General features: G+C 41.7%; 1 protein-coding gene across 11 annotated transcripts; it reads right to left on the bottom strand.

The window, feature by feature from the left end:
* ERMARD (ER membrane associated RNA degradation) lies at positions 1–27,547 on the bottom strand. Of its 11 annotated transcripts, none has more exons than XM_087424993.1 (18): positions 27,409–27,547; positions 24,368–24,536; positions 22,912–23,051; positions 21,886–21,987; positions 21,500–21,589; positions 19,126–19,223; positions 18,515–18,651; positions 17,236–17,350; positions 15,898–16,000; positions 12,896–12,925; positions 10,221–10,289; positions 8,821–8,994; positions 7,079–7,162; positions 5,140–5,216; positions 4,374–4,499; positions 3,720–3,938; positions 2,605–2,718; positions 1–274 (listed from the first exon to the last, which is right to left on the bottom strand). In XM_087424993.1, exons 1-18 carry the CDS (start codon positions 27,412–27,414, stop codon positions 91–93), a joined length of 2,037 nt encoding a protein of 678 aa, XP_087281119.1. In that variant the 5' UTR covers positions 27,415–27,547; the 3' UTR covers positions 1–90. The 11 variants fall into 11 exon arrangements, with proteins under 11 accessions (XP_087281119.1, XP_087281122.1, XP_087281121.1 ...); XM_087424996.1 differs by lacking the exon at positions 27,409–27,547 and adding an exon at positions 26,741–27,389 and having other exon boundaries at positions 22,912–22,965; XM_087424995.1 differs by lacking the exon at positions 27,409–27,547 and adding an exon at positions 26,741–27,389 and having other exon boundaries at positions 22,912–23,046.
* Positions 27,548–27,553: the final 6 nt, after the last annotated feature.

Below are 27,553 nucleotides of genomic sequence, written 5' to 3' on the forward strand. Positions count from 1 at the left end.
CACTTTTGGATTTTCAATTTACTTGCTGTTCAAGTCTATCCAAGTTGGATCTTCTGATGTAACAAAAAGCATCCTAACTTACAGGCGTTTTCATAAGACTACTTTGCTTGTGGATTTCTTGGCTAAATGTATTAACATTTGTTTCTTCTCACTGAAAGTCCAAATTTTCAGCAGAGCCGAGTGTGTAAGACTGACAGCTTCATCCCACTTGTTCCTCTCTGGGCTGGTGTAAGCCACCAGGTTCTCAGTGTACTGCAAGACCGACTTTAAGAACCTGTTTTAAAAAAGGGAAATTAATCTCTTTTTCTATTCCATTATAAAATGCAATCATGACTTAAATGTGTTCTCTTCATTTTGGAATTACAACTGAAGTACTGTAATTAATTTTTGTCTGCAAATTCAAGAAAAATAAATTCATACAAAATGGAAATAAGACAATACAAATTAGATGAAAAACAAAAACACTGAGGGCTGGCCCCGTGGCTTAGGGCTGGCCCCGTGGCTTAGTGGTTAAGTGCGCGCGCTCCACTACTGGCAGCCTGGGTTCGGATTCCGGGCGTGCACCGACTCACTGCTTGTCCGGCCATGCTGAGGTGGCGTCCCACATACAACAACTAGAAGGATGTGCAACTATGACATACAACTATCTACTGGGGCTTAGGGGAGGAAAAGGGAAAAAAAGAGGAGGACTGGCAATGGATGTTAGCTCAGGGCTGGTCTTCCTCAGCAAAAGGAGGAGGACTGGCATGGATATTACCTCAGGGGTGATCTTCCTCACAAAAAAAAACGAAAGAAAAACACTGAAATGTCAATGTCATTGGAGAGGTGGATGGACTCCTGTGGTTTCACACAAGTCAACTCTTTCCAATCCAGATACAACATTTTTAAGTGATGGAACTTAATTCCAGAAAGGATCTTAGAGGCCATCTGGATTAAACTGACATGGAATAAACACATAACCTACGTGATGATGAGTGAGCAAGGCTTCCACCAACTCAGGACTCTGTCAGCAGAATGCCTCCCGTTTCCATCCTTGGATGTCCAGCTTCCAGCCTCCACGATGGAGGGTCCATTACTGCAAAGTAGATGCAGTCCACTCTGGGCCACCTACTGCTGTTAGAAAGTTCTTCCTTAAAGATATTTACATCAACATGTTCACAGGGGTGACCTCTGACTGATGGGAATAAATGTCATCCTTATATTTTCCAAGTTCTCCTCACAGTTTCCCAAGTAGTCTGCAATTTTCTCTTTTAATTTTGAAAATTTTCAAACTCAGAGAGAGAAGTTAAAAGAATAAAAAATGAAAATCCACAGATCCTTCGTCCAGAGAGTGGTTCCCAACTGGGAGTGATTTTGTCCTCCAGGGGCTATTTGGCAGTGTCTAAACCACTTTTGGTTGTCACAACTGGGGGTGCTACCGGCATCGAGTGGGTGGAGGCCACGGAGGCTGCTACACAGCCTACAGTGCACAGGACAGCCCCACCACAGAGAACGATCCAGCTCAACACATCAGTAGAGCCGAGGTTGAGAAACCCTGATCCAGAGTCACCAACTACTGACAGTTTGCACATCTGCTGCCCTCACTCTCATCTGGATTCCACGCTTCTTTAATAAAATGTCATATTTTCTTTTTTATAATTTTATTTATTTATTTTTTCCCCCCAAAGCCCCAGTAGATAGTTGTATGTCATAGCTGCACATCCTTCTAGTTGCTGTATGTGGGATGCGGCCTCAGCATGGCCGGAGAAGCGGTGCCTACCCGGGATCCGAACCCGGGCCGCCAGCAGCGGAGCGCGCGCACTTAACCGCTAAGCCACGGGGCCGGCCCTAAAATGTCATATTTTCATGTTCATTTTTTTTTTTAATTTTATTTATTTTTTTTCCCCCAGAGCCCCAGTAGATAGTTGTATGTCATAGCCGCACATCCTTCTAGTTGCTGTATGTGGGATGCGGCCTCAGGGTGGCCGGAGAAGCAGTGCATCGGTGCACGCCCAGGATCCAAACCCGGGCCACCAGCAGCGGAGCGCACGCACTTAACTGCTAAGCCATGGGGCCGGCCCTTCATGTTCATTTTAAACACGTATTGAGGTGCCTGCTACGTGCAAAGCATTAGCAACATTATTCTCTGGATGCTGTTATAATCACACAGAGTGAGGAATTCTAAAAGCATTGACATGTAAATCATATTTAGTTTTCTTAAATGTGCCTACACAGATGTCAGTTTTAAAGGTTCATGAACTTGCACTGAAATCCACAGAGAAAAACCGTGAAGGGCCCATCAGACTGAGGGCTTAAAAATAAATCAAAGAAGGGCCGGCCTGGTGGCGCAGCGGTTAAGTGCGCAGATCCCGAGCGCGCACTGATGCACTGCTTGTCAAGCCATGCTCTGGCGGAGTCCCATATAAAGGGGAGGAAGATGGGCATGGATGTTAGCCTAGGGCCAATCTTCCTCAGCAAAAAGAGGAGGACAGGCATCGGATGTTAGCTCAGGGCTGATCATCCTCACAAAAGAAAAAAAAAAAAAATCAAAGAAAATAACCAAGAGGAGTAAAAATTATTTAAAATTACCAAAACACAGTTTCATTTCTTGTATGACACACTTACTTTAGATACTGCTGATATTCATAAGTATTTTTTCCTTGAACCTCATGAATATTGACAAATTCCAGTGCAATCAGCAATAAAATCAGGTAAAGCATAGGAGACAGAAGCTTAATACTAAAAACAGAGAAAGTAAGTTAATATTTGGCAAATTTACGTATTTTTCACTTCCATAAGGAAGAAACACTTCACCTAACCAACCTTTCTTTCAAGGGTCCTTAAATCTAAACTTCTCGAAAGAGCACTCTGTATCTACGGAAGCCCTTTTTCTAATCACCATAGCCTGGCCCCTGCAGACTGTACCAGGATGGCCTGTGGGAGCTGAAGCCCAGTCATTCTCCGCCGGCCGAGTCCCACCTTCCTTACTCTTCACTCTCAGGGCACCAGTTTTTGGGTGACAGGAGCCAGCTGTGGTCCTGACACTGCTCTCCGGGAGCACCAGGACATCACCAGTTCTGCATCCAGCTTTCCACTCAGTTCTTGTTCTCTTTGCCATCTGTCAGCATCTTTCTTATAATCTGATATTCAGTAAAGGACTTGCACAAGAAGAGAACGACAGACGGCTTAAACATGAAAATGCGCTCAATGTCTCCAGGATTCAAAGAAACTCCAATTAAACTAAGATATTAACTTTCTCGTGAAACCAGTAGAGATTTTTTTAAATATATCCCATTTTGGGAAGGATGTAACATAATGAGGATCATCTTATAAAGTGCCGGCGAGAGCGTAAACTGGGTGTAACCTTTCGGAAGCAACCGAGGCATGCCTATTAAAAGCTTTATAGACGCAGATACCACTCAACCCAAATTTCTATGAATTGGTCCAAAATGGTCATTTCTTAAGGATGTAGCACATTCTAAAATATACAGTGTAAGTGAAGAAACCACAACCCAGGCACACCGAGTTAATCTGTTGTTGTATTTTAAATCAAAATATTCACTTGGGTTGGTAGAATCCATATTCCCATCTGCCGAAATTACAAACGGTATTTTAAAATAACATGCACTGTAACTTTCCCTGAAAGTAAGTATTTCTCTGAAACTAAGAATTAGAACAGCATCCAAAGATAACTCCTGCCCAACAGTGCTTCTTACAAAACAGGACAGTGAGCCACACACCTGCTTAACATGCGCAGAAAGTTCCTCCTCTGCCGGGAGCGAAGCCTCTTCTCCACCCACTGCTGGCGTCTCAGCTCCAAGGTGGCCACCACCTGGCCAGACACGTGGGTGCAGCACATGCTGATGTTCCGGAGCACAGCGAGCACCTCTAACACAGTTCGAGGACAGAATAGGGTTGGGATGGGGATGCTGCAGAGTTCACGGAGCACCTGGGGCCACCTGTGGGTTAGAGAGGACTTCAACGGGGCGTGTTCCACCTCTGATCCTTTGACTTCTAATAGGGCGTGTTCCATCACTGATCCTCTGTCGCTACTGCCCCGCCCAGACCTGCTAGTCTGTAACTTCTGGTGAGGGTGGCCGCTTACGTTCTGTTTTCAGGTCGGCTAGTACAACTGTTAGCCACAGCAGGTGTTAAATACATGCACGCTTAACTGTGGTGAACAGAATACGTACTGACAACTTTTATCAGACAGACCAACATGTGCACAGAGACTATCGAAGCCTATCTAATAATTCCTCTTAAGGAACAATGATAGTGGGATTCTAATGCTACCACCCAGCTTATAAAATTTAAAACACAGAAAATGGCTAAGTGTGTGATCCCAATTTGCTTAATCAATGTTTTACCAATTCTCAGGAAGTCCTGAAACTTACTTCTCAGCAGGGAGATCATCCAAGTCACTAACAACACAGTGATCCTCAGGCATGTGGTGATACAGCTCACAGGTGATTTTTGTAAGTAAAGAGTTGCAGGCATTTGTTTCAGAATTACCTTCTGATCTGAAAAACAGAAAATATTTAAATACACATGACAATAACGAATAATAATGAAGATATAATAATAATGAAGATGCTTTCATTAGCACCTGTACAAAATAATATTTAATGGTTTTTAATTTCATTTTAATGGTTCACAGAGCAAAGCATGTGATGTGAACTTAGTTTCCCCAAATATAAAATGAAAAGCCAGAGGCAGGGTATAAATGATACAACACACTAAAAGCAATGCCCATTATTGACAAAGATAACGTGTGAGTCAGCCAAGCATTACTCCTGCGAGATGAATGTGCTGTATTCTGACTCCAAATTTGTACCTCTATCCCTACTTCTCTCCCGAGCTTCAGATCCCTATTCCCAATTGTCCACTATACATTTCTCGTGGACATCATCCTCCTCTCACAACACCTGCCCCCTGTGCCTGTGTTCGCGCTCTCCACAAATGGCCCCACCACATGGCCGGGCCCTGAGCTGGAGATCACAGCCACCCTTCATTCCCATCTCTCACCTACACCAGTCACCAAGGCCTAGCAGTCCCACCCTGGCATCCTGTCTTCCGATGGCCCTGCTGAAGACGACACCATTTGGAGACTGATGTCGGCAGACAACCGCAAGGCCTCTCTGACCCCAGGGCGAAGCTCACCTGGCTGCTTCCCTTTTGGCTTCTTCGGGCAAAGGCAGCCAGGGCCAAACCCTGATGCTCTTCTCACAGCTCAGCACCTGAGAGGAAAGCATCCACCTGCTTTTAAAGATTTTACAATAACTTTCTAGAAAATATGTTTTTAAATTGTTACAGATGTTGCAATCACTTTCCAGAAAACATATATTTGTAAAATTGCCACAGATCTCACAACATTTTAAAACTCTGTTATTCAATACAATCAGATGAGGGAAAACTGCTGGGGGATGAGCAGGTAGTTGACGTCCGGGGTAGTTGTAAACATGTCCACAAACTCCTCACCCCCCTCCTTTGGGGTCTATGTCCCCTCCCCTGAATCGGGACCAGCTCTGACAAGTGGCCTGTCACACAAGAATACAAGTGAGGAGGGTGCATGACTTCCAAAGCCAGGTCAGAAACAGCAGCACCTCTCCCCAGTTCTCCCGGCCACCACTCTTGGTGAAGCGAGAGATCACACCAGGGCTGCTGCTGCAGAGGCCACATGAGGCCTCAAAAGTGCCCAGAACCAGCTTCTAATCTCAGTTGAGACAGCCCAGTAGAGCTGTTTTCTGACCCATAAAAGTATAAGCAAATTAAATTATACCACTAAATGTGGGTAATTTGCTATGCAGCGGTAAAAACCAGAGCAATGACCTTAAAAAGAACAGGAGACAAGACTGTCTACTAAATAAAAAATGAGTAAATAACAGATGGCAGGAGTAGGAGGCTACAGGACAAGGTGAAGAGCGAAAATATACACTGTGGGGAAAGGAGGGGGCGTCACTGGGAACACGGAAGCAGCAGCCAAGGAGCAAGAGGGCCTGATGAGGCTGCAGATTCAGCAGCTGAGGTGTAAGGGCAAATCCTGTCTTTGTGAAGCTTCTCTTCCTTCCAGAACCTTCACTCCTCCTTTGAAACTTCCCTTCCTCCTTCCCTCCCTTCCTGTCTCTGAAGGTCAGTGCCTGCAGGCAAGTTCTGCTGTCCTCCCTCCTAAGGACTTTTGTTCTTGGAAAGCTCACAATCGCAATCCGCAGTCAGTGCAACTGTGAGCGGTCAACGGCATCAGACGAACATAGCCAATGCATTGCCGCCACACCAGAACCCCCGACACAGGTACCCAGGTTGAACCCTTCTCTCAAACAGCACGAGGATGGTAATGCCTCCAGGATTCTCTTTTTTCTCCACGTCTACTACTGACAACCCCTTCTAACTGATGTCACTTCTCTTAAGCTATCATCAGTCAAACTGGGTCTTCTCAAGGCATTGTTTCTCTCAGCTGCCTTTGTGGATCTCTCCCTAACCCATTACGTGCTATTTTGTAGCTTCCTTCTAGAGGGCAATCTCACTGATGAATTTCTGAGTTAGCAACTATCGTGATTATTATATTCTTAGGATGACCCTATTTTTGCCCCCTTGTACCTACTATATGTAGAAAAAAGTACTTAAGCTAATTTCCAAACTGGAATGTCCTGGCAGAAATGCTTAAAAGTTTATTGTTTTGCTTGTTTGTTTCAATTTATAAGTTAACAAGAGCTGGTAAAAGAAAATTAACATTCTTCACAACTGAGAAGCAAACACTGTTACTAGTCCTGGGTTAATGATAATAATAATAGCCTGTTAGGGCACTATGCTAAACACTTTCCAATAGTCATCCACTTCGTACTAAAAACACCCAACAAGGCAGACAATACCATTACTGCAACTGCTGGACGCGGAACCTGAGGCTCAGAAAGACTGAGCAACTTGGCCAAGGCCACGCACCCAAGCGACCACACAAGGCCATGTAACTGAATGACACACTATGGTTTGAAAGCCAGACGTGCCGACCCGGAAGTCCAGTATGAGGCTGACCCATACTCTTGGAACACCTCTGCAAAAGCTGACATGCACACATCCCCTCCCAAAAGGCCTGCATGTGGCATACCTGTTTTTTAAGCCAAGACACTGGATGAAAGCGAGCACTGTAGCCTTCTGCAAGACTCATCAGTGATTTTATTGCTACTTTCTCCTAGGTTAGAAAAAATAGACATTAATTACTGCAACTTTTGGTTAGGCTTCCAGTTTTCCTCTGTTGAATTTTAAGTCACACAAGAGTCCTGATTCTTCATTCTTTTCCTCCACATAATTCTATTCAGCTATAACAAAGCAGCGAAACTCTTCATTAAAATAGGCTTGACATAGCAATCAAGTCATAACCAATAAAACTTTTAAACAAAGCCTATTAGCAATGATAAGTTACAAAGGCAAATCCACTCTCTGTCCACAACACAACAAAACTAGAAACAAATAGGAAAAAATGAAGAGATTCCAAACAATTGGAAAATTTAAGAGATTCTCCTAAAACATAACAGGAATTTAAACAGTAAAAATCAATACAACTAAAAGAATTACATAGCTATAAATACTTAATTGCTACACATATAAATACTGAAAAAAGAGTAAAAATAACATTATTTACAGCTGACATAACCATACAACCGGAAAATCCAAGGTGGCTGACTAAAAATTATTAGAAATAAGAAGAAAAGTCAGTGAGTTGATAGTTGACAAATTTAATTACAAATGTCAATAGCTTTCCTACATATAAGCAGTAACTACCTACAATTCTCAACAGCACAAAGCAAGTAACTAAAATAGCTAGATGTTGCATGAAGAAAAAATGCACTTAACCTTTCATTCACTCCAATACCTACGAAGGCCTACCGCACAGAAGGGAGCATCTGGGCCCTGAACACAAAGCAGACAAAAGTGCACCCTTACGGGGTCGACATCCTACTGGGGCAGCCAGACACACACGCTGCGAAGGCTAGTGATTGACGCCTATGGTTTGGCTGGGGGGGGGGGAGCAGTGTGGGAGTTGGGGGGCTAGAGATCAGACGTGGCACATGTTCTTAAGGAAGAGGACTGAGCACAGAATGTGGAAGAGCCAGGAAAGGGCTCCGGCCTCTGGGTTGAGCAGCCATGTGGAAGGACGGTGCTGCCACCCAGGTGGGGAGTCTGAGGGAGGGAGGCCTGAAGAAGTGGAGACACCTGTGTCAGGGAGTAACATTCAGTAGTGCAAAAAGGGTCAATTATCCCCAAATTAATCCATCAGGAGCTCATTCCTACAGATTTTAAACTGAATTCCTGAGGACTCTCACTTTCTACATTAATTTTTCTATCTTACTTGAACTATTAAACAAGTTTTACAATAATTGTTACACATATAATCTGAAAAAAAGACTAAATGATCAATAACAAGCATTCTAACCTAAATTATTTGTTTCAAAATAATAAAAGAATTACAGTTTATTGACAGATGCAAATATTTCACCCTACCAATTTAACAGACATCTGTAAAAATTTCCAATATATTTAGTTAATCCTGTTTCATACTTTGTTCTTTGGTTTGCAATATCCTGTCACTGTTAAAAACAAAGGTAAATGTGTTCTTAAGAAATGGGTTAAATTATTTTAGATTAGATTTAGTAATACTGATTTATTTGTTAAAGAGAATACATGCATACATGTAAACAAGTCACAATTATGTGCTCTGATGGGGGTATACTGTAATTCAGATAAATTATGACAAAAAATGATCAAGAGTTAATTACATTTGAAAAATAAACTATATTCTTTCATAACTGAATGACAGTGGACCTAATTGTTTTCTTCCCTATACATTACCTTAAACACTGACAATAGATCTTCATCAACAAATCTCAGTAGAAGTACAACAGAAAATGCAAGCAGTTGATCTGTTATTTCTTTCGGAAATCCAGCTAAGTTGATTTCCCCGTGGCTTAAATGATCTCTTATACGAGGACCCTCCTGATGGTTCAGGAAATCCCAGAGAAATTCCTTTCAGAAAATAAACAGAAAAAATATTTTGTTAGTATTCTCAGCAGAAGAAAGAAAAGTACCAAGGCCCAGAACGGGCCACACGTGACACGTTTAAGGAGCAGCAGCATTCACGTACAGACGAGAAAACTGAGCCTCAAAGAGACCGAGTTCATCAAGGCATATAACTGTGAAGTGCCAAGCTGGCAATCTCCTTGGGAAAAAGGGTTCCCTGGTCTCTCTAACTGCACCTTGCTGCCTGGATCAAGACCGACAAGAGAATCTGAGGACTAACCACTAAGGGTGACAGACCTGCACAGATGGCTCCAGTGTTAGTAAGACTCACCCTCTCTCATTCCCACCCTTCTCCAAGGAAGAAAACCCAGTGGTCCACATTTGGAAGCTAACTTTCCACTCAGCAAAAGAAGCCACTGCTGTGCTCTGGCATAAACACAGCCCTCGCTTCTTCCTCTCCTCATGCCTCTCCCTTTCTTCTGTGCCCTCTCTCAGGTCACTCTTTCATCTTTGAAGCCCGACGAAGACGGCTGCTTCTTTCTTACTAGCACAAGTCCAAGGCCTCTCCCACAGGGCAGAGGAAAAGGGTCAGAAACCTCTGACGAGGCAAACTGCGAATGGACAGAAGAGTCACAGAGATTTAAGACGAAAAAGAGTATTAAATAAACTAGTTCAAGCATCCTAACTTCCTGATGGCAGGAATGAACACCTAAAGGGAATCTAACTAGTGTCACTCAACAGGAAGTAGAATCTAGGTTGCTAACTCCAAGTCAGAAGGAATAAATATAAAAATTCCATTTACAGTCCAAAGTAGTCACTGCAATATCCTCATAAAATACAAAAAGAGGATAAGAGAAAATGGCTCTGAACAACTAATAACTTTCTTTTCATACAACACGCAATCTTAGTCACATTTGACTGTTGTTGTAGCTCATAAAGCAAACATAGTCCCTCTACCAGCACAATACTAGAACCAACAAATCCAGCATTCAGGAACAGAGCAGCTACATTGTCAGGACTTAGAAAAAGTATATTCAAATAGTGAGCATGGAGCACAGCACAGAGCTGGCGTCCAAGCTTAGTGAACGTCTGCTGCACAGGATACGCATGGGAACGGCTCAGAAGCACTTTTTTTGAGCATATCACAAGCCAGAATTAATTGCATTTTGGAGAAGTGATAATCACATCCATAAACACAAGAATATTACAGTGGAAAAGACTGAATACTTTACCATCGCAGGTTCTCCCAGGAAAAGAGGAAGTTGATTGATTTTGCCGTCATTCAAGTGTTTTGCCAATATCTAAAACACCAAACACAAATGAGCTAATTAACTGGTACACACACATAGCATACAGGACTTTTTAGAATCAAAGCTAGAGTACTTTTGGTAAGACGTGTTCTATAAGTCCCAAGCAAAATGAATGAAGTAAGGACAGTCTTAGTTCAGGAAAACTTTTTGTAATCAGTATGACTTTAAGCATATATATCTTAACTATGTGGGTGTGTATGTGTGTTAATGTGTGTCTGTGTATATCTGTGTGTATGTGTATATGTATACGTGTGTACACAGAGCCAGCCCTAGTGGTCTAGTGGTTAAGATCCGCACTCTCACTGCCCTGACCCAGGTTCGTCACACTGTGGCAGCTGCGTGTTGCTGTGATGCTGAAAGCTATGCCACCAGGATTTCAAATACCAGCAGGGTCACCCATGGTGAAGAGGTTTCAGCAGAGCTTCCAGAATAAGACAGACTAGGAAGAAGGACCCTACTTCCAAAAAACTTGGCCACGAAAACCCTATGAATAGCAGTGAAGCATTGTCTAAGATAGCGTCAAAAGGTGAAAGGATGGCACAAAAACACCAGGTAGGGTTCCATTCTGCTGTCCATGGGGATGCTAGGAGTCGAAATCAACTTGATGGCACTAAGAACAAATGTGTATGTATGTGTTTTGTGTATTTATAAGTATTATGTGCATATATGTGTGTATATATACGTAGATGTGTACTTACAGGTATATATGTGTATATGTGTATTGTATATCTGTGTATGTGTGCATATATATGTAAGTATATATGTGTACGTGTATGTGTGTATATATTCATATATATGTATATGTGCCTTTGCATTTGTTTATGTGTCCTTACATGTATACGCGTGTATGCATATACATGTATTTGTGTAATTATATGTATACATGTATATGCATTTGTGTATTTGTGTATGTGTGCGTGTGCATTTATATGTATATATGTGTGTATATTTATATGTACATTTATGTTTGTGTACTTACATGTCTATATGCCTGTATATTTGTGTGCAATTATATGTATGCATGTGTTTGTGCATTTATGTGTACTTACATGGATATGTGTGTAATTATATGTATATGTATATGTACATGTGTTTAAGTATAGTTACTTCATTAGTCACTTCTTAACTCATCGTGGACTTTGGAACCCACCATCCAATCTAGTCTTAGAGACCTAATCCTACACAGATTTGACTATGTTATCTGATTTAATCCTCACAGCATCAAACATATTATATATTTAAATAATAGCAAATTATATACATAATGGAATAAACTCGGCAGGTAAGCAGACACATTTTTTAATTCACCCACCACTATTCACTTAGGAATCTAATAGTTGTCTTAAAGGCAACATGATCTTGTGGGAGATCAAGATTTGGCCACCCTGAAATATATCTCTTTAACTTAATTGTTTTCTCTGACGGACATTTGACCTTCCCCACTAACTGCCTAAAGAATTTGACATAGTAACTCCTTCCTGGAACAGATCTTCTATCTGATGGCTGTAATATAATGTAAAATAGATGTCACAATAGAAAAGGCACCAACAAGCCCATCTTATCGGAAGTTCTTTCTCTCTGGCCACATTCTCTGGATGGCCCTGCGAAGAGTTGCCAGACAAACATTTACATTTATGAGGGAAATCTCCATTTGTAAAGGTATCTCCCTCTCTGTATTGGGAAGAGGGGGGATGACCTCATTTCTAGAAACTTATCAATGTGGAAGGTGAGGCCTTAAATCTGCATAATAACCTTACTCTTGTTTGCAGTGCTTTAGTGGTAATCTCCTGTAACTGAGACCCCCCACTCCCAACATCCTCCTTTGTCTTTAGCTGAAGATGGTATTTAAGACAAGAATTTCTGCTATTGTGTTGAGAAAAATGCAGTGTCCCTGGTTTCTCCCATGTATACATGTTATTAAACTTGGTATTATTTTCTCCTGCTAACCTGTCTTGTTAATTATTTGGCCAGCCATAAGAACCTTAAGGGAAAGGGCAGAGGGGGATTCTCCCTCTTCCCCCACAATCTGAATGCCCAAATCTCTATCCATGGACTTTCCCTTTGTTTCCTCCTGTCAGCTAACTCCACGGTGTCATACTTTAGGGCATAAGAATTACTATCCAGGATCATACACACAAAAGCCTCTGTATGAGTGATAAAAGGCTTTTTCAATGGTAATTTTTACTAGTTCAGATTTTTACCTTCAGAATCACACCAATTCACAGATTAAATGCATCAGTGCATACTATATACTCTTAACAGTAGTTGATGTGTATTTCGTGTGTAAACAAAGTGTTAACCTTAAATCAAAAATGTAAGCCCCTAAATAATTGTAGCATATAATGTTAGTATCTCTTGGCATTTTCCAACTCTGACCTTTCTATAACTTTAGACTCTAGGTTAATAATATTGGGTCTCAGCCTGAAAACTATATTTAACTCTATAATAAGCTTTTTTATTTTTTCACTTCTATGACTATCAACATTTTCCTGTAAGCACACAACTCATGGCTGATCTTTAATTGTGTATTTTCATTTGTATGTCAAAAGAACACAATGTTTTTTTTTTGTTTCAGAATACCTAATAAGTTTACTTACTTCATCAAGGGTGGTATAAAGAGCTGTCGACTTCAGAAAAGAAAAGAAAAAAAATAGTTAAAGCAAAATACAAGTAAAGTGACATTATTCAAAGTGGGAAAAAATTCTAGTACACGGCCACAAATAGGAAACTTTCTTTTGAAAATAAATCTTTATCTAGCAACACTGGGAAGAATGTCATTGACAACATAATGCCTTATATAAGACATGAAAATACAGTAAGTCTGGCAGTGGCCATGTTAGGATGCTGCCCTCACAAGGACATTAGCTCAGATACTTCTAACGTTTATGATCCCAAAACTTCACAAATCACTACTCACACAGAGTATTTCTACTTATGGCTGGTATTTGTGTGCCAGTGAGCACAATTGACTATTTCCTCCAACAAACAGCCTTTGTTTTTCATCTTCTTGATGTAATCAGTACAGAGTTTACAGAAACAGGCTCTGGGGCCAGGCTGCCCCAGCATTCTAATCCCAACTTCAGCCCTTTCTAAAGGGAAACCCAGGCCACCTCCACACACTCAGGTTTCTCTGCAAAATGGGACATGAGTAATGCCTATCTCCAAGGCTGCTGGGGAAGTCAGTAAGATTTTACACACAGCTTGATGAAATCAATATTTTGTGGAAGCCAGCTCTCGAGAAATGTGTCTTACTTATTAGTGCTTATTAATGTACTTTCAATTTAATATTATCAAATGTTCTTCAACATTTAGTACTGTGCAGATAACTCTCAAGTCTGTATCGTTAGCTCCCAAATCTGTACTGCTGACCCTAAAATTTTTCCTGAGCTCTAAACATCCAATTGCCTGCTAAATATCCTCACAACTTCCTCAAAAAAGCTGAACTTTTCATTTATCTCCATCAACTACATGCATTAACTTCTACCTTGTTACCTTGTTTTATGCGATTGGTGTAAATCTCTTATCCCTCACCCCTAACACATAAGCTTCTTAAAAGTCATCAAGTCTTACTCATCTTCTCTTCCACTGATCTCGAGAAGACTTTACAATAATAAGTATCCAATAAATAATAATAGCATTTGCATAGTTTCACAAAGTATTTTCATATATGTATTGCCTTATAAATAAACTGATGCTATCTTTACTCTGGATAAAAGCCTGAGCTAAAATTTAAGAAATTCTTTGATAAATTACATCCTCTGTGGAAACAAACACTATTTATTTGTACAGTCAAATGACAAGTGAGTAACCAAATTTATTTATCCCACACAGCTGCACAGTGACTGATGACGCTGCCATGAAGTCAGGTCCAGGCATACTCAGGTGAGAGTTTTGAGGTCTGGGGTTCTAGCTCTTTCCACTGGAAGACTGATGCTTCACTCCACATCACTAGACGGCGAAGCCTAGGTGAAAGTTACTGAGCATGGGCACCAGGGGGCACTAATGTGAATGTCCCCTCTCAAGGCACCTGCACCAGAGACCTCTACAAAAATGCACATAAGGCAAAGCAGAACTGCCTCGAGATGAAACAGAAACAGAACACAGAGAGGAGCAGCTGTTAAATCCGAGCAGATGAGGCTCTGGAAGATTATTATCGGGCCTGAAGCAGTCAGGAGGGGAGAGTGGGCAAAGTATTAGGCAAGACATGCATGTTCAGGAGCTAGTGAGGAGCCTAAATTATACTGGAGGAATTGGACGAGAAACAAGGTGGAGAAAGGCTGGGGCCACTCACTGAGATCCTTAAGTACCAGGCAAGAGTGTGAATCTTATTGGCAGGAGTTGGGATGCCACTAAAGGTTTTTAAGCAGATGAGACCATAAAAGATCTAAGAATAATTATTAGTTTAGAAAATAATTAGTGGCAGTGTTAGAATGGAAAAGAGGAGGAGGAGAATCATGAAGACCAGTTAGGAGATGGGCTCAGGGGAGCATGAGGAGCCAGGTGAGGCCTCAACATTGAAAAGAAGGGGCACAAGGTAAATCAGGGACAGAACCAACGGGCAGAGCTGGAGACTGACTGGACAAGGAGAATGAAGTGCAGGCAAAGCACAAGATGATGCTAAAGTCTGGTACCAGAGCAATAGAGAGGATAAGGATCATAAGGAATACCAGAGAACAGATTTGTGGGAGAAAAAATATGCTTTTTTGAAATAAAGTAAATTTGAGATGCTGGGGAAAACTCATATGAAGGTATTCAGCAAACAGCTATAAATCTAACTCGGGAGATAGAAGAACTGTGAGGTAGAGACAATGCCTTGCTGATCACTGCAATTTAATGCTATGAATTGGCTGCTTAGCATGGCTTTAGCTGCATCAACAACTTTTGATACGTTGAGCTTTCATTTTCATTAGATTCAAAGTATTTTCTAATTGTTGTTGTTCCCCTAGAGGTAATAGCTGAAGGCATGGGATAGTGTGAGATCTCCCAAGAGGGAAATATATAGAGAGGGCAGGGTTGAGAACAGAATTTTGAGGAATGTCTACTTATAGGGGCAAAAACAATAAGCTGAACTAATGAAAGAAACGAGACTAAAATGTGTGGCAGATGCTGCTGTTCGTCCCATAATACATACTCTCCCTTTCCTCTACCTAATGGATTCTCTGATAATTAACTGGGCACCAGCCACTCAGAAACATCTCCAAGCCTCCCCGGCAGTTTTGGCCAAGAGGAAGCAGTTGTCCTTAAAGAGGAGCATGCTGCAGACCACAAACCACATCATGGGGTTACAACAGTACACCAATAATTATGGCTACAGAGAAAAAATAAGTGGTTACTACTTTTATGACATCATTAGTTTAAAAGACTACTTGGAAATATTATGGAACTATCAAAAATAATAATATATAAATATTAATCATATAAAATCATTATAATAGGGACCCACAAAAAAATGACAGTGGAGTCTTCCAAAGAAAGTTCTTAGTTAAAAAATTCATTTAATGGTAAACAAAAATAAGACATTAAAAAATTTTAATTAGGCAGAGAAAACTGTCAATACAGCAGCAACAACAATCACCATCAATCATTAAAGCATGTGTACCTCGGCAGTCAGAAGTCTTTTTGGACATTTGTTAACTGTGGCAAAAACTTTCCTAAGTCCATTTTCTAGTTGTGTCAGTAACAATATGGCACAGTCAGCAAACCTGTAAAATTGAAGGAAAATAAGCAAAACCCCATGTTTTAAAATAAACATTGGCACCAACACCACAAGAACGGTTTTGTATTCCAGATACAACCAATGTGTGCTCAAAGCAAGGAGGGTGATATTACTTGCTAATACGAGAAACAAAACCAGAATCAAAGTCTCAGTAGACTAGTGATTTTAAAACTATTTCCCAGTGTTTTAATGTATGATGAAACATTTGTAGTAGCTTCAGTGGACTAAAATGTCATCAAAGACCTGCCTAACTCATGACTTCTAAAAAATATTCAAATACCAGGATTTCAGAGGGTTCTCAAGGTGTATAAATGAATGTATCAGGATACTGTAACCAAGACAACCGACCTCCTGATGTCCATGTGAGTACACTCTGCTTCTCAGGGAATACAAAGACAAATTTCCTTCCTCTTTGTTCTATGATTCTCTAACACTGGACACAATGTTTCACTCATAGTTAGAACTTAAAAAAATACTAAAAAGTTGATTCTAAAAACCAGTTATCTTTATCAACTGTAATCAAAGGATGACACGTAACGTTTAAATCACCATTACAAGATATCTTTTTTTTTTTTTTTTTTGTGAAGAGGACTGGCCCTGAGCTAACATCTGATGCCAATCCTCCCCTTTTTTCTTGAGGAAGATTGGGCCTGAGCTAACATCCGTGCCCATCTTCCTCTACTTTATATGGGACGCCGCCACAGCATGGCTTAACAAGCGGTGCGCGCCTGGGATCTGAACCTGCGAACCCCAGGCCGCTGAAGCAGAGAGCGTGCACTTAACCACTTGCACCACCAGGCCAGCCTCAAGATATTTTTTAATAATTATATGAAGAGGGCCGGCCCTGTGGCTTGGTGGTTAAGTGCGCACGCTGCGATGCTGGTGGCCCGGGTTCGGATCCCGGGTGCGCATCGAGGCACCACTTCTCCGTTCATCCTGAGGCCGAGTCCCGCATACAGCAACTAGAAGGATGTGCAGCTACGACATACAACTATCCACTGGGGCTTTGGGGGGAAAAAATAAAAATAAATAAAATCTTTAAAAAATAATAATAATAATAATAATTATATGAAGATACTTTATGCTCAGGTCTACTCTTGAGTCAGCCCCACTTCTATTTGCTTACACTCCAGCAGCAAGAAAACATGGAGCTAGAGGATTTTAAGAAGGACTGGCCTCCCAACTACCAATAACCACTCTGTAGTACCACCTTTCAGTTACCTCTGTGACTTGAACTTGATTAATGCAACTTCCCAATATGGCAACATGATTTTTAATACAAAAGTGGATTTCTTCATCACTTCTTCTAATACTGAAAGTACCTCACGAGGAACATCTGCAAGATAGCAAATATTTTTGAGCACAATCACACTAGTCAACTGACAAAGATGTCACTTAGGAAGTGATGCCAATGAGCTGACCTCCTCAGGTAGGTAAACTGTAGCCCCTGGGGTAGCACATGCAGTCTGAGAGCACAACCACCTGAACTAGAGCCCCAGTTGGAGGAGACCACAGGTAACCTCGGAAAAAGGGGACGTGGACAACTGCATCTCTTTAGTGATTTAGGCTACAACAGCTTTGAGTAAAGGAGTTCAGGGTTGACCAGCTGATCATACTGACGAAGAAAAGTAAGATATGTTTTCAGAAGATATAGGAACCAAGAGTGAACCCAAAGGCAAACTACAGATTTTGGGTGACTAGGATGTGTCAACGTAGATTTATCCTTGGTAAAAAACCTACCACTCTCGAGGGGGATGCTGATAATGGGGGAGGCTGTGCATGTGTCGAGACAGAGGGTATATGGGAAATCTCTGTACCTTCCTCTTAATTTTCTTGTAAACTTAAAACTGCTCTAAAAAAACAAGGTCTTAAAACTATACATTATTTGTAATAACCAGACTATTAAAAGTGCCCATGGCACAAAAGTCTGAGACCACCAGGACCAAGATATTCTGTACTGTTCCCTTCACGATTTACACCAGCAAATACAAATGTACACCACTACTGCCAAAATGGAAAAGGAATGGGCTTGGAGCAAACATGTGATTTAATTGCTCTGTCAAAGTTTTGTGTCCCCTGCCCCCATTAATTCGGTAAGTGGCTTTGTCATGGGAAAAAAAAAGAAGTTACAGGAGACAATTTATACTACTGGCACTTTTGGCATGATGATTATGAGTACAAAGGCACGAGAGCTAAAAGGAGAGGGGAAGGTACATTACAAAATGTCAACACATCTGGAGGATAAACTAATTCTACCACTAACATTGATTCATGCAGCCGTGACTCTCAAAGGCTCCCAGGACAATCCCAGGGACATCGTGGGAAGAGGTAAGGTTTTATGTGGCAAGTTTCAGAGGTTCTTCAAGCAACTTTCAAAGGCATCTTGCCACTGGAGAATAACCATTCCACCTAAAGAGTTCTAATCTTGATGCTAGTTAATGGCTTTATAAATATCTTTACAAAGATATATTCAGGGAAAAATGTGAAACGCAGAACTTGCCAGGGAAAACAATCAAATCCTCTAAGTTTGTAAAAGTTATGAAAGGTCGATGTGCCAATGTAAGCTTAGTTTGTTGAAGGTAAGTCTTCAGTAGTTGACCCAATCCTGCCGTCAACAATATCATCATTGAACAGTATCTGGTGGAAAATGCCAGAGAGATCTGTTAGAAAAATGAACTCAGTCATACACATAAAAAGCTTTACTTTCAAAAAAAAGAAGTTTAAAATTAAGAAAGCAGAACACCGTTAAATTGCACAAAACTCCCCTAGGTGTAGGAATTAAGCTGTGCGGTGGCTGGGAGGAACAATAATATCTCAGAAACTAGTGAGCTAAAACCTCAGGGTCTCCTCTCCAGCAGGGAGCTGTGACCTGACCCCATTACTCCCATCTGGTTTAACCTCGGAATCGCCTTTGGGGTGTAAGCCCCTGAAATCACAGCCTTGTCACCACCCCACCTATTCTGCTACTGACATTCAGTTTTATCTTCAAAATCCTGTCTCAAAACTCCCTCATCTTTCTCAAGACACATCGTTCCCTGATGTGAAATTCAAGAGAAAGTAAACTCATAAGTATATCAAAAATGAAAGAAAATTACTTCATGAGCAACTTACTTCGGAGGAACTTCTTGAGGTGACGCAAACCCGTGCCATAAGACGTTCCGCAGGTTGAGCCCACACGGAGAGCCAACGAAGACTTTCAGTATGTTCATCTAACCGGGTTAAGGACAGCAGATTATTGAGCAGTTACATAACTAATGAACTACTGAATAAACCAATATAATACTGGGAAGATATTGCTTTCCGCTTTAGAACTAACAGAACCAACAGTCTGGTTACTATACAGTGTAATAATAATAATAATAAACTAACATTTACTGAGCATTTGATATGTCAGACACATTTTGCATGTATTCATTACTCATTCATCATCAGAACGGCCTATGAGGAAGGTACTACTATTACTCCCACTGTGCAGATGAGAAAAATACAGGCACGGAGAGGGGAGACCACAAAGCTATCAAGGGGAATGAGATCTGACCCAGGCTATGCTGCTTTCATACTGCACATCAAATGTGAGTAATATCCAGATAAAATAAAACAGAAAAGGAGAAGCCGAGGGGTCGGCCCGGTGGCACAAGCGGATAAGTGCGCGCGCTCCACTGCAGCGGCCCGGGGTTCACCGGTTCAGATCCCAGGCGCGCACCACAGCGCCACAGCATGGTTCACCATTCACCTGCTTCTGTCCCTCCCTTTATAAAGTGAAGACACGCCCATTACAGGGATCCTGCTGATTGGACTGCAATACTCACACTCCATGGGCTGCCTCTGGGTCTGGAGCACATACTTTAGAAGAGATTCAGAAAAACTGCAAGATGTTCAGACTAAAAGAACTCAAAACCATGTCATATGAGAAAGAAGAGCTGAGCCTCCAGAGGACTAAGGAAAGGAATGGAAGCTGTCTTCATATACCTGAAAGACTGCTGCTGAGAAAAGGAAACAGAGGTATCCCGAATTTCCCTTGAAGTGTAGGACAAGCCAGAGGATGGAAGATATAAAGAGGAGTTTCAACTCCACTTCAGAATGCTTAACAACCAGTTCTTCAATGCCACTCCAGAAAGGCTTTACTCCCACATTAATTTTTAACACTTTAGTATTAATTTAATTTAATAATAATTACAATAATATTAATAACTTAATATTATCTATTTTTAATTTAGTATTTGTTTTTCATTAACTGTTTATACCATCTGGGCAACCAGAAATATATATGCCAATTAACTAGTAAAACTACCCAGGGGCTAAAAGTGGCTGCAGGTAGGCAAAAGGCTAACACCACATAGGCAGGTAATAAGAACAGATCAAAACAACTGAATTTAAGAATTCAGTGTAACAAAGAAAAGTTTGTACTTTATCTTCATTCCATATTCTCCACCAAAGAAAATGATCTTTAAGCTGACAAAGGGTAAGGAACCACCGTGAAGAGTGGGAAAGCTGGGGGCCGACCCAGTGGTGTAGTAGTTAAGTTCACCCACTCCACTTCGGCAGCCCAGGGTTCGCAGGTTCAGATCCTGGGCGCAGACCTACACACCGCTCATCAGGCCATGCTGTGGCGGCATCCCATATACAAAACAGAGGAAGATGGGCACAGATGTTAGCTCAGGGCCAATCTTCCTCACCAAAAAAAAAAAGAGTGGGAAAGCTTTACTGCAAACAGATTTCTTATCCAATATCAATGAGTCTAGCTTATAATATATTATACAACTATTTTAAATGTCTTCCTGGAGTGGCAGGCTTAGCCTTCTGCATGACACGATCCTGGCTTTCTTCTTTACCTTGACCCTGCCTCATTCAGTTGCCTAAAGTTTATTCATTAGTCTTAAACAATCTTAATCATGTGGCCGCTAGAAGATTTTGAAAAGTATATAGCTCTGCACATTTTCTGTCATCTAATGTTTTCTCTATAATTTTGAACAGCTGCAAAGGGCATAATTTCCCACATGTTAAAATATTGATATTTTAGAATAAAATTGTAATATCACTCTTTAAAGAGTTAAAACTTTATTCTAAAATAAGTATTATAATTATTAATACATAATTAATGAAAGCAATAGACTTCAAATTGTTCATTTGACTGGCCCCCACCCCAGAGGTTATCACACCAGAGGTCATAACACCAGAGGTTCACCTGAGGCTATTATACCACAAGGGATTACACCAGATGTAATTATGCCAGAAGTCATCACACCAGAGGTCATTCCACCAGAGGTTACTGCCCCATACTAAGACTCAGGATAAGAGAGAGGTGTGTCTTTTGTCTGGAAGAGTGGCAATTTTGAACAGAGAGGTGGGAAAAGAGAATATGCTTGAATCACTGACATAATTAATTTTCTCCTAATGCGGCATCAGTTCTTAAGGAATAAAAGTAGAGCTAAAGTTAACTGTTTTGTGTTGTGCCTACTCTATTAGTTTTAGTGAACAAGCTTACCACAGACTGCCCAAAGACTTGAGCAAGTTCCTCAGACGCAAGCAAATCTCTTAAAAGAAAGGGACATTCCTTCCCAATCAGTAAAAATACCTAAAATTCAAACAAAAATTGTATAACAATTGCATTACAATGAGCCAAATGATGTTAAGAACTAAATCACCCATAGAGCAACTGTTTGTACAAATGAGGAGAGAAAAGTACCGAAGACACCAACGTTTTGATTTCAAATCAATCAAAAAGAAAAATATTTAAAATCTGTGCCAAACGATTTTATTTTATAGGAAAACAATCACTAATACAAAAAAAATCTGAGTGCAACTGTAAAACGGTTTAACATTCATTCAGATACTTTAATGGACTAACACTGAAAGAGTTCTCACACTTACATCTCCCAAGGTTCGTTCCAGACACGATGTCAGCTTCATTAAGCCGAGAGAAATAGCGGGAGATTGAAGACTTTCCAAAGCATCAAATATTTCAGGAAATAACTGTTTAGAATAAGACATATGTTAGAATTTGTGCTCAATAAGAAATATTTCTCAAAGTTAACAATACTATTAATGAAATTCAAACCTCTAAAGATTTCATTTGGGATATTTCAATGACTTATTTGGTATTGGTAAACATTTTCTACATAAATATAACAATATCTAGAGAATCAAGAAAAATATTTTAATATCTAAGTTTTTGAAAGTTCTTTATTTAAATGTTTATTGAAAGCAATAAATCTGGCATAACCATAAATCTAAAAGTCAAATATTTTGAACTAAATCTTATTTCCCATTTTGATTAGTTCTTAAAAATAGATAAACATAGGCAGCTCACTCTGCCACTTATGAGAGCTATTACAAAGGGAGAAGTGACGATCCTTCTGCTCTTCGTTAGGAAATTCAAAGTATTTTAGAACTAAACTTTTATAGTTACTGCTCTACTGTGGTCACTGAATGTGCCAAGTGAAATGGTTGGTTTGAACCAACTAACCAAAACAAGGTTTGGGTGTGGCCCCAAACTACCCTCCTCCCTTCCATTCACCCTCACCAAACCAAGCATCCCATCTCCAGCCTCCTGGTCCCACCGTCAAGAACACCTTACTATCTGTCCACAAGGTCTTTCTTTTTTTCTGGAGTGGTCCATATTTATCTGTCCCAGGACAGCACTCATACACCAAGCTACCTCCCCAACTGTTGGTCCTGATACTGCATCCAAAACCTTCCTTTGTTCAGAGTACGCGCTTCCCAGCTCAGGCTTCAGACACTTTGACTAACAGTTCCGAGTTTCCCTGCAACCCTAACCCTTCATCACACTTGGAGGGCCCAGAGAATAGAGACCCCTTTACAATTACCAAGTAATAATGGCCTCTAAGTGGAATTTGCAAAGTCTTTTCTTTCTAAAGGTTGTTCAAAGAGCCAAACCTCTGGAAAACTTGTCCACTGGAGCCATGGTGCATATCGAATTTCAAACTGCCCCTTGGTCAAAGATAACAAATGTGAGTGGACGGCCTCACACACAGGGCCCAGCAGCCTTACGCTTCCCCAATAATCCAGATCCTGGGCTTCAAGGATGAGAAAACAAGTTTTAGTACCACAGTCCCATATCAAGTGATGAAAGATGTCAACATTATCAAAGAAAAAGTGCTTTAATTATGAAATTTTCAAAAATCAACAACCAGTTTATAGTTGGAACTTACAAAAAAGATGCTCATATATTATCAGAAATAAGTTACATAGTGTTTATCTGATCATAAGAGAAAAATATACTATCAGTAGAGAATCTGGAAAATACAGAAAGGTTTCATACAAAAGAAAAAACATATTCTTCCATTTCTTTACCTGTATAAAAGTTTACACAAAATCAGGTTCATACTGTGTATACATAATATTTTAACCTACTTTTTTTCCTTATATTATTAGACTGTGAGATTTCCAGTGACATTATTTTAGAACATATTCATACTATGACTTCTTTGTTGTTTTTATTTTTTTGGTAAGTTTGGAGCTGAACATTCACATGGGTCACAACCAAAAAATATAAAAGGTGCGAGTCTCCCTACTGGTGGCCCAATTCTCCTTCCTATAGCAGCTTCTGTTACTTACTCCTTGGGTAATCTTAGAAATATTTATATATATACAGGTAAATACAAATATATGCTCCTCCTTTTCACTTAATCGTAAAGCTCAAAGAGATTTCTGTACCAGAAAGATGGGCCTACTCATTCTTTTTCACTGCTGCATAATAAATCCCGTGTGCATTTTTCATAATTTACTTAACCAATCTCCTACTGCTTGACATGTTTCTTCTTTTTTGCTATCACAAAATGCTGCAAAGAGGAACCTGTGCAAACACTCTTTCATATCTCTAAATGTGCCCGTCTTATAAATTCTTAGATGGAATTGCTGGGCCAGAACACATTCATTTGTAATTTTTATAACTATTATTAAATTTCCCAATCCAATCCCCGCTCCAAAAAACGTACAATGCCTGGAAGACATGTAAAATAACTTAGTAATGTATTGCTGGTCATTTCATACCCTTAATTCACATGACTTCTACTTTATTCCCATTTCTCCCCAGATTACTGGCCTTGAGTCGAGACCTATGTCACCCACAGCCCCTCCACCCTCCACCGCCTCCTGACCCCTCCTTCTCACACAAGATTTTCTTAGCCCAGATTTCCATTAACTCTTCTATGGTCTCTGGCCTCATTCCCTCACTTTTCACACTGATTCCTTTTCTCTTTTGAGTTAGGCCTATATTACAACATCCTCTAACCAAAAGAAGCAATGGTCAGAAAGGGAAACTTTACAGGTCGAGACACTTTAAATGCAACAGTTCTGACAGGTGTGTTTGGGGGGCAGAGAAAGTACGAACCTGACTCTCTATAAACCACACAGTCTGTAATTGTCTGCCAGCACACTTCACCATTCTGAGTTACAATACTATTGATATCACAGTGTTCTCTGACTTCAAACCCGAGTTTACACATCATATCATACACTGAGGGAGAAAGACATGTGCTAATAGGATCCTCTATTAATGTCTGAAATATAAAACATACAAGACAATACTTAAGAGTAGGTAAAAACAAAGGAATATTAATTATACATTTAAGTCACAACAAAATTCTATTCTATCTTAAGTACACAATATACTCAGGTATAGCTCCTGTTAACACACTTTCTGGATATCATGAGAGCTGTATGATTAAAACGTTGTGATTAAACATTAAAGATAATTTACGTAAATCTTTTCAAATAAAAGTTTAAAGATTTAAAACTATTTTATTAATATTTGTTAAGATATGAGTTTACAAAAGCTCAGTGCGTTTTATGGACAGCATTCCTTTACTATCCCAAAGTTACTGAAATAAGCAATTTTTTTATGGGGAGTGGGAAAGCAGAAAACCAAGCATAATGTACTAAAATAGAAGTAAAAAGCATAACCTCTCCTCCCTACGTGGTATAAAAAGCAGCAAACCACACTGCTTTTTCATGAAGGATTAAACAAAACCAAAATCCTCATAATTATCCCCACACTACACTAAGATCATCCTATAAACCTGCAAAGTTACACTCTGAGTCTAAAACTGACCAGGGCGGGGGACGGGGGGGCGTCTGTGTGCTAGCATTAGTGATGTAGTCCTGCCACCTCCCTACCTGGGAAGCAGGGCAGTTTAATTCCTCCATCCTCGGTATCACCCTGGTACCCTGTTGGCTCTTCCTGTGCCCCAGAAGCTTCACTTCCCACTCTCAGCCCTGGGTGTCAACCAGTCCTAGCAGTTAAGGTATGCACAAGAAACTTGTATCGAATATGCAGCGATCTGTGTGACTCTGTAGACCACATCTTGCTCAATGAGTCGGGACACTCGGAGGGACACAGGAAGACAGCAGTAGGAAGAGGGGACTTGCTCCTGCAGCCTGGGGACTTCCTGTCCACTTTCTAGTACTTTGAGCATCGCCCCAGCAGCAGCAGTGCCTTCCGCTGCAGCAGCAGCTGAATCCAGTCTGCAGTTTTCCTGACACTTGTAGGCCAAGCTTCATCACCGTGCCCCCATGAGAGACAGCCTCACATGTCCTGCCTCCTCCTCCAAGGCCTGCTTCCCAGACTCACCAGGCCCCTCCACATAGCTGAGCAGCACAAGCTCCTCCTTAGAGATCTGAGTTTCAGCTACGAGGGGACCTTCCACTAAGTTTAAGTTTTCAAATTCCAACCACTTCTCTTAGTTTCCTCTTAGTCCTATGGGTAGTGACTACTTCCCACAGCTGCCACTTGCACAATACTTTTAGAGATCTCCTTTTATCCTTTCAGATACCTAGTTAACAACTTTATACCTAGTTAACTCTATATTAAATTCGCTCAGTTTAAAAACTAGTGTGGTTTATCTTCCAGCTGATAAAGAAATAGAACTCTAACGGATTATTTTCACATCAAAAAGGACTTCTTGCATTTTTAAAAAGCAGTCAAACTCTAAAGGAATGGGTTGTAGTTTTGGAGTGACAGGTGGCAGGCAGAAATGATATTTTCCCACAAAAGCCCATCTACTCCACTACTAAAGCAGGCCCTGGATATGGCAACTGAAGTTGTAAGAAAGGTCTTTCTTTTGGTTGTAGACAATCTACCAACACAGTTGCCCCTCAGCCTCAAATTGTAAGATCCTGGAGAACAGAGACCAGGTCTTATACAACTCTGCACCCCCAGGACATAGCACAGTCCCTGGCACACAATAAACGGATAAGAGTTAATTGACTGACTGGTTCCTCCCACCCTGAGCTGAAACACTCTCCAAATCTCCACCACTTTCAGCTTTCGGGAATGACTACATCCCACCCCCTACCAACAGATGCACAATTCTAGAAGCTGGCTTTTAGATGAACTTTTAAGCCCATCCTCTCTTGGACAAGAAAAGCCCCCACTGTTAATTAAGATATAAAATCCAACGTCAAATCTACACAGGTGAGATGCTGTAATACTTCAACTTTCCTGTGTGTTATGAACAAGCGTGTCCTCGCACTAGGAGCCAGAAACCCTGCCTGTTCGCGTGAGCACGCACGAGTGCAGCCACCACACCCTTATCCTGATTCTTCGGGGTCTGCCCAGGGCAGCCTGCGCAGCACAAAGGGCCCGGGCTCGGAGCGGAAAGGCTCAAATTCGAATTCTTCCTCAGATTTTCTACCTCTTGCCTTGAAAGTTATGTAACACGTCTGAGCCTTAGTTTTAACTGTAAAGTGTGCAAAATACTATTACCTTCTAGTGCTGCAGTCACTAGAGATAATACTTGAGGAGCATCTGGCACACAGCACCCAAGACGCAGCAGCTATTGCTAACACTCGAGTCCGGTCTCCAGCCATCCACGACACCCTGCGACTCAGCTCTACGTCACGGGACGGCCTCAGCCGTGGGCTAATTCCGACCGCACGTGTGCACGCGGAGGCGGTTATCACCGCGCGCTCCTGCCGCAGGACCCCGCGTGCCACAGATAAACCTCCTCAGGGGCGAGCGCCGCGGGGGGAACACGCACCAGTCACCCCACCGCGGGCCCAGAGGACCCGGCCGTCACAGCCTTAGAGCCGGCAGCCTCCGAACGCGCGCGGACCGTCACGTTAATTCTCACACTATCCGCAAACGTCACTCCGGGAGCTGACGGGGAATGGGGCCAGGAACAACCTAGGGTCGGGGCGGCGAGGGAGAAGGAGGGCTGCGCTTCGGGGTCAGGGCCAGGAGCCCCCTCACTCCGGCCGCGTTGGGCGCGTGAGGCCGACCCGCGCGCAGGCGCAGACATGGCAAGGGCCCGGGACCGCAGCCAGGTAGCTGCTCCGAGCGGATGGCCTTGGGCGGACCCTCCCGAGCGCCCCGCCAAGGCCGCCCCGCCGGGAGGGCCGGGCGAAGACGGAGGCACACCCCTCCCGCTCTACCTCCATAACTTCCGGCTCCCGGCCCCCGGCGCCGCGGGATGACGCAAGCCTCGCCCCGCCCCTCGTTCTGGCCGCACGTCCGGCTGGGGCGGCGCAGGCGCAAGACCTTCGCTCTCGCAGGAAGCGTTGGGAGCCGACTCGGACG

The sequence above is a fragment of the Ceratotherium simum genome, chromosome 38 (assembly GCF_057802395.1).
Source record: "Ceratotherium simum simum isolate JZ-2026a chromosome 38, ASM5780239v1, whole genome shotgun sequence".
NCBI lineage: Eukaryota > Metazoa > Chordata > Mammalia > Perissodactyla > Rhinocerotidae > Ceratotherium > Ceratotherium simum.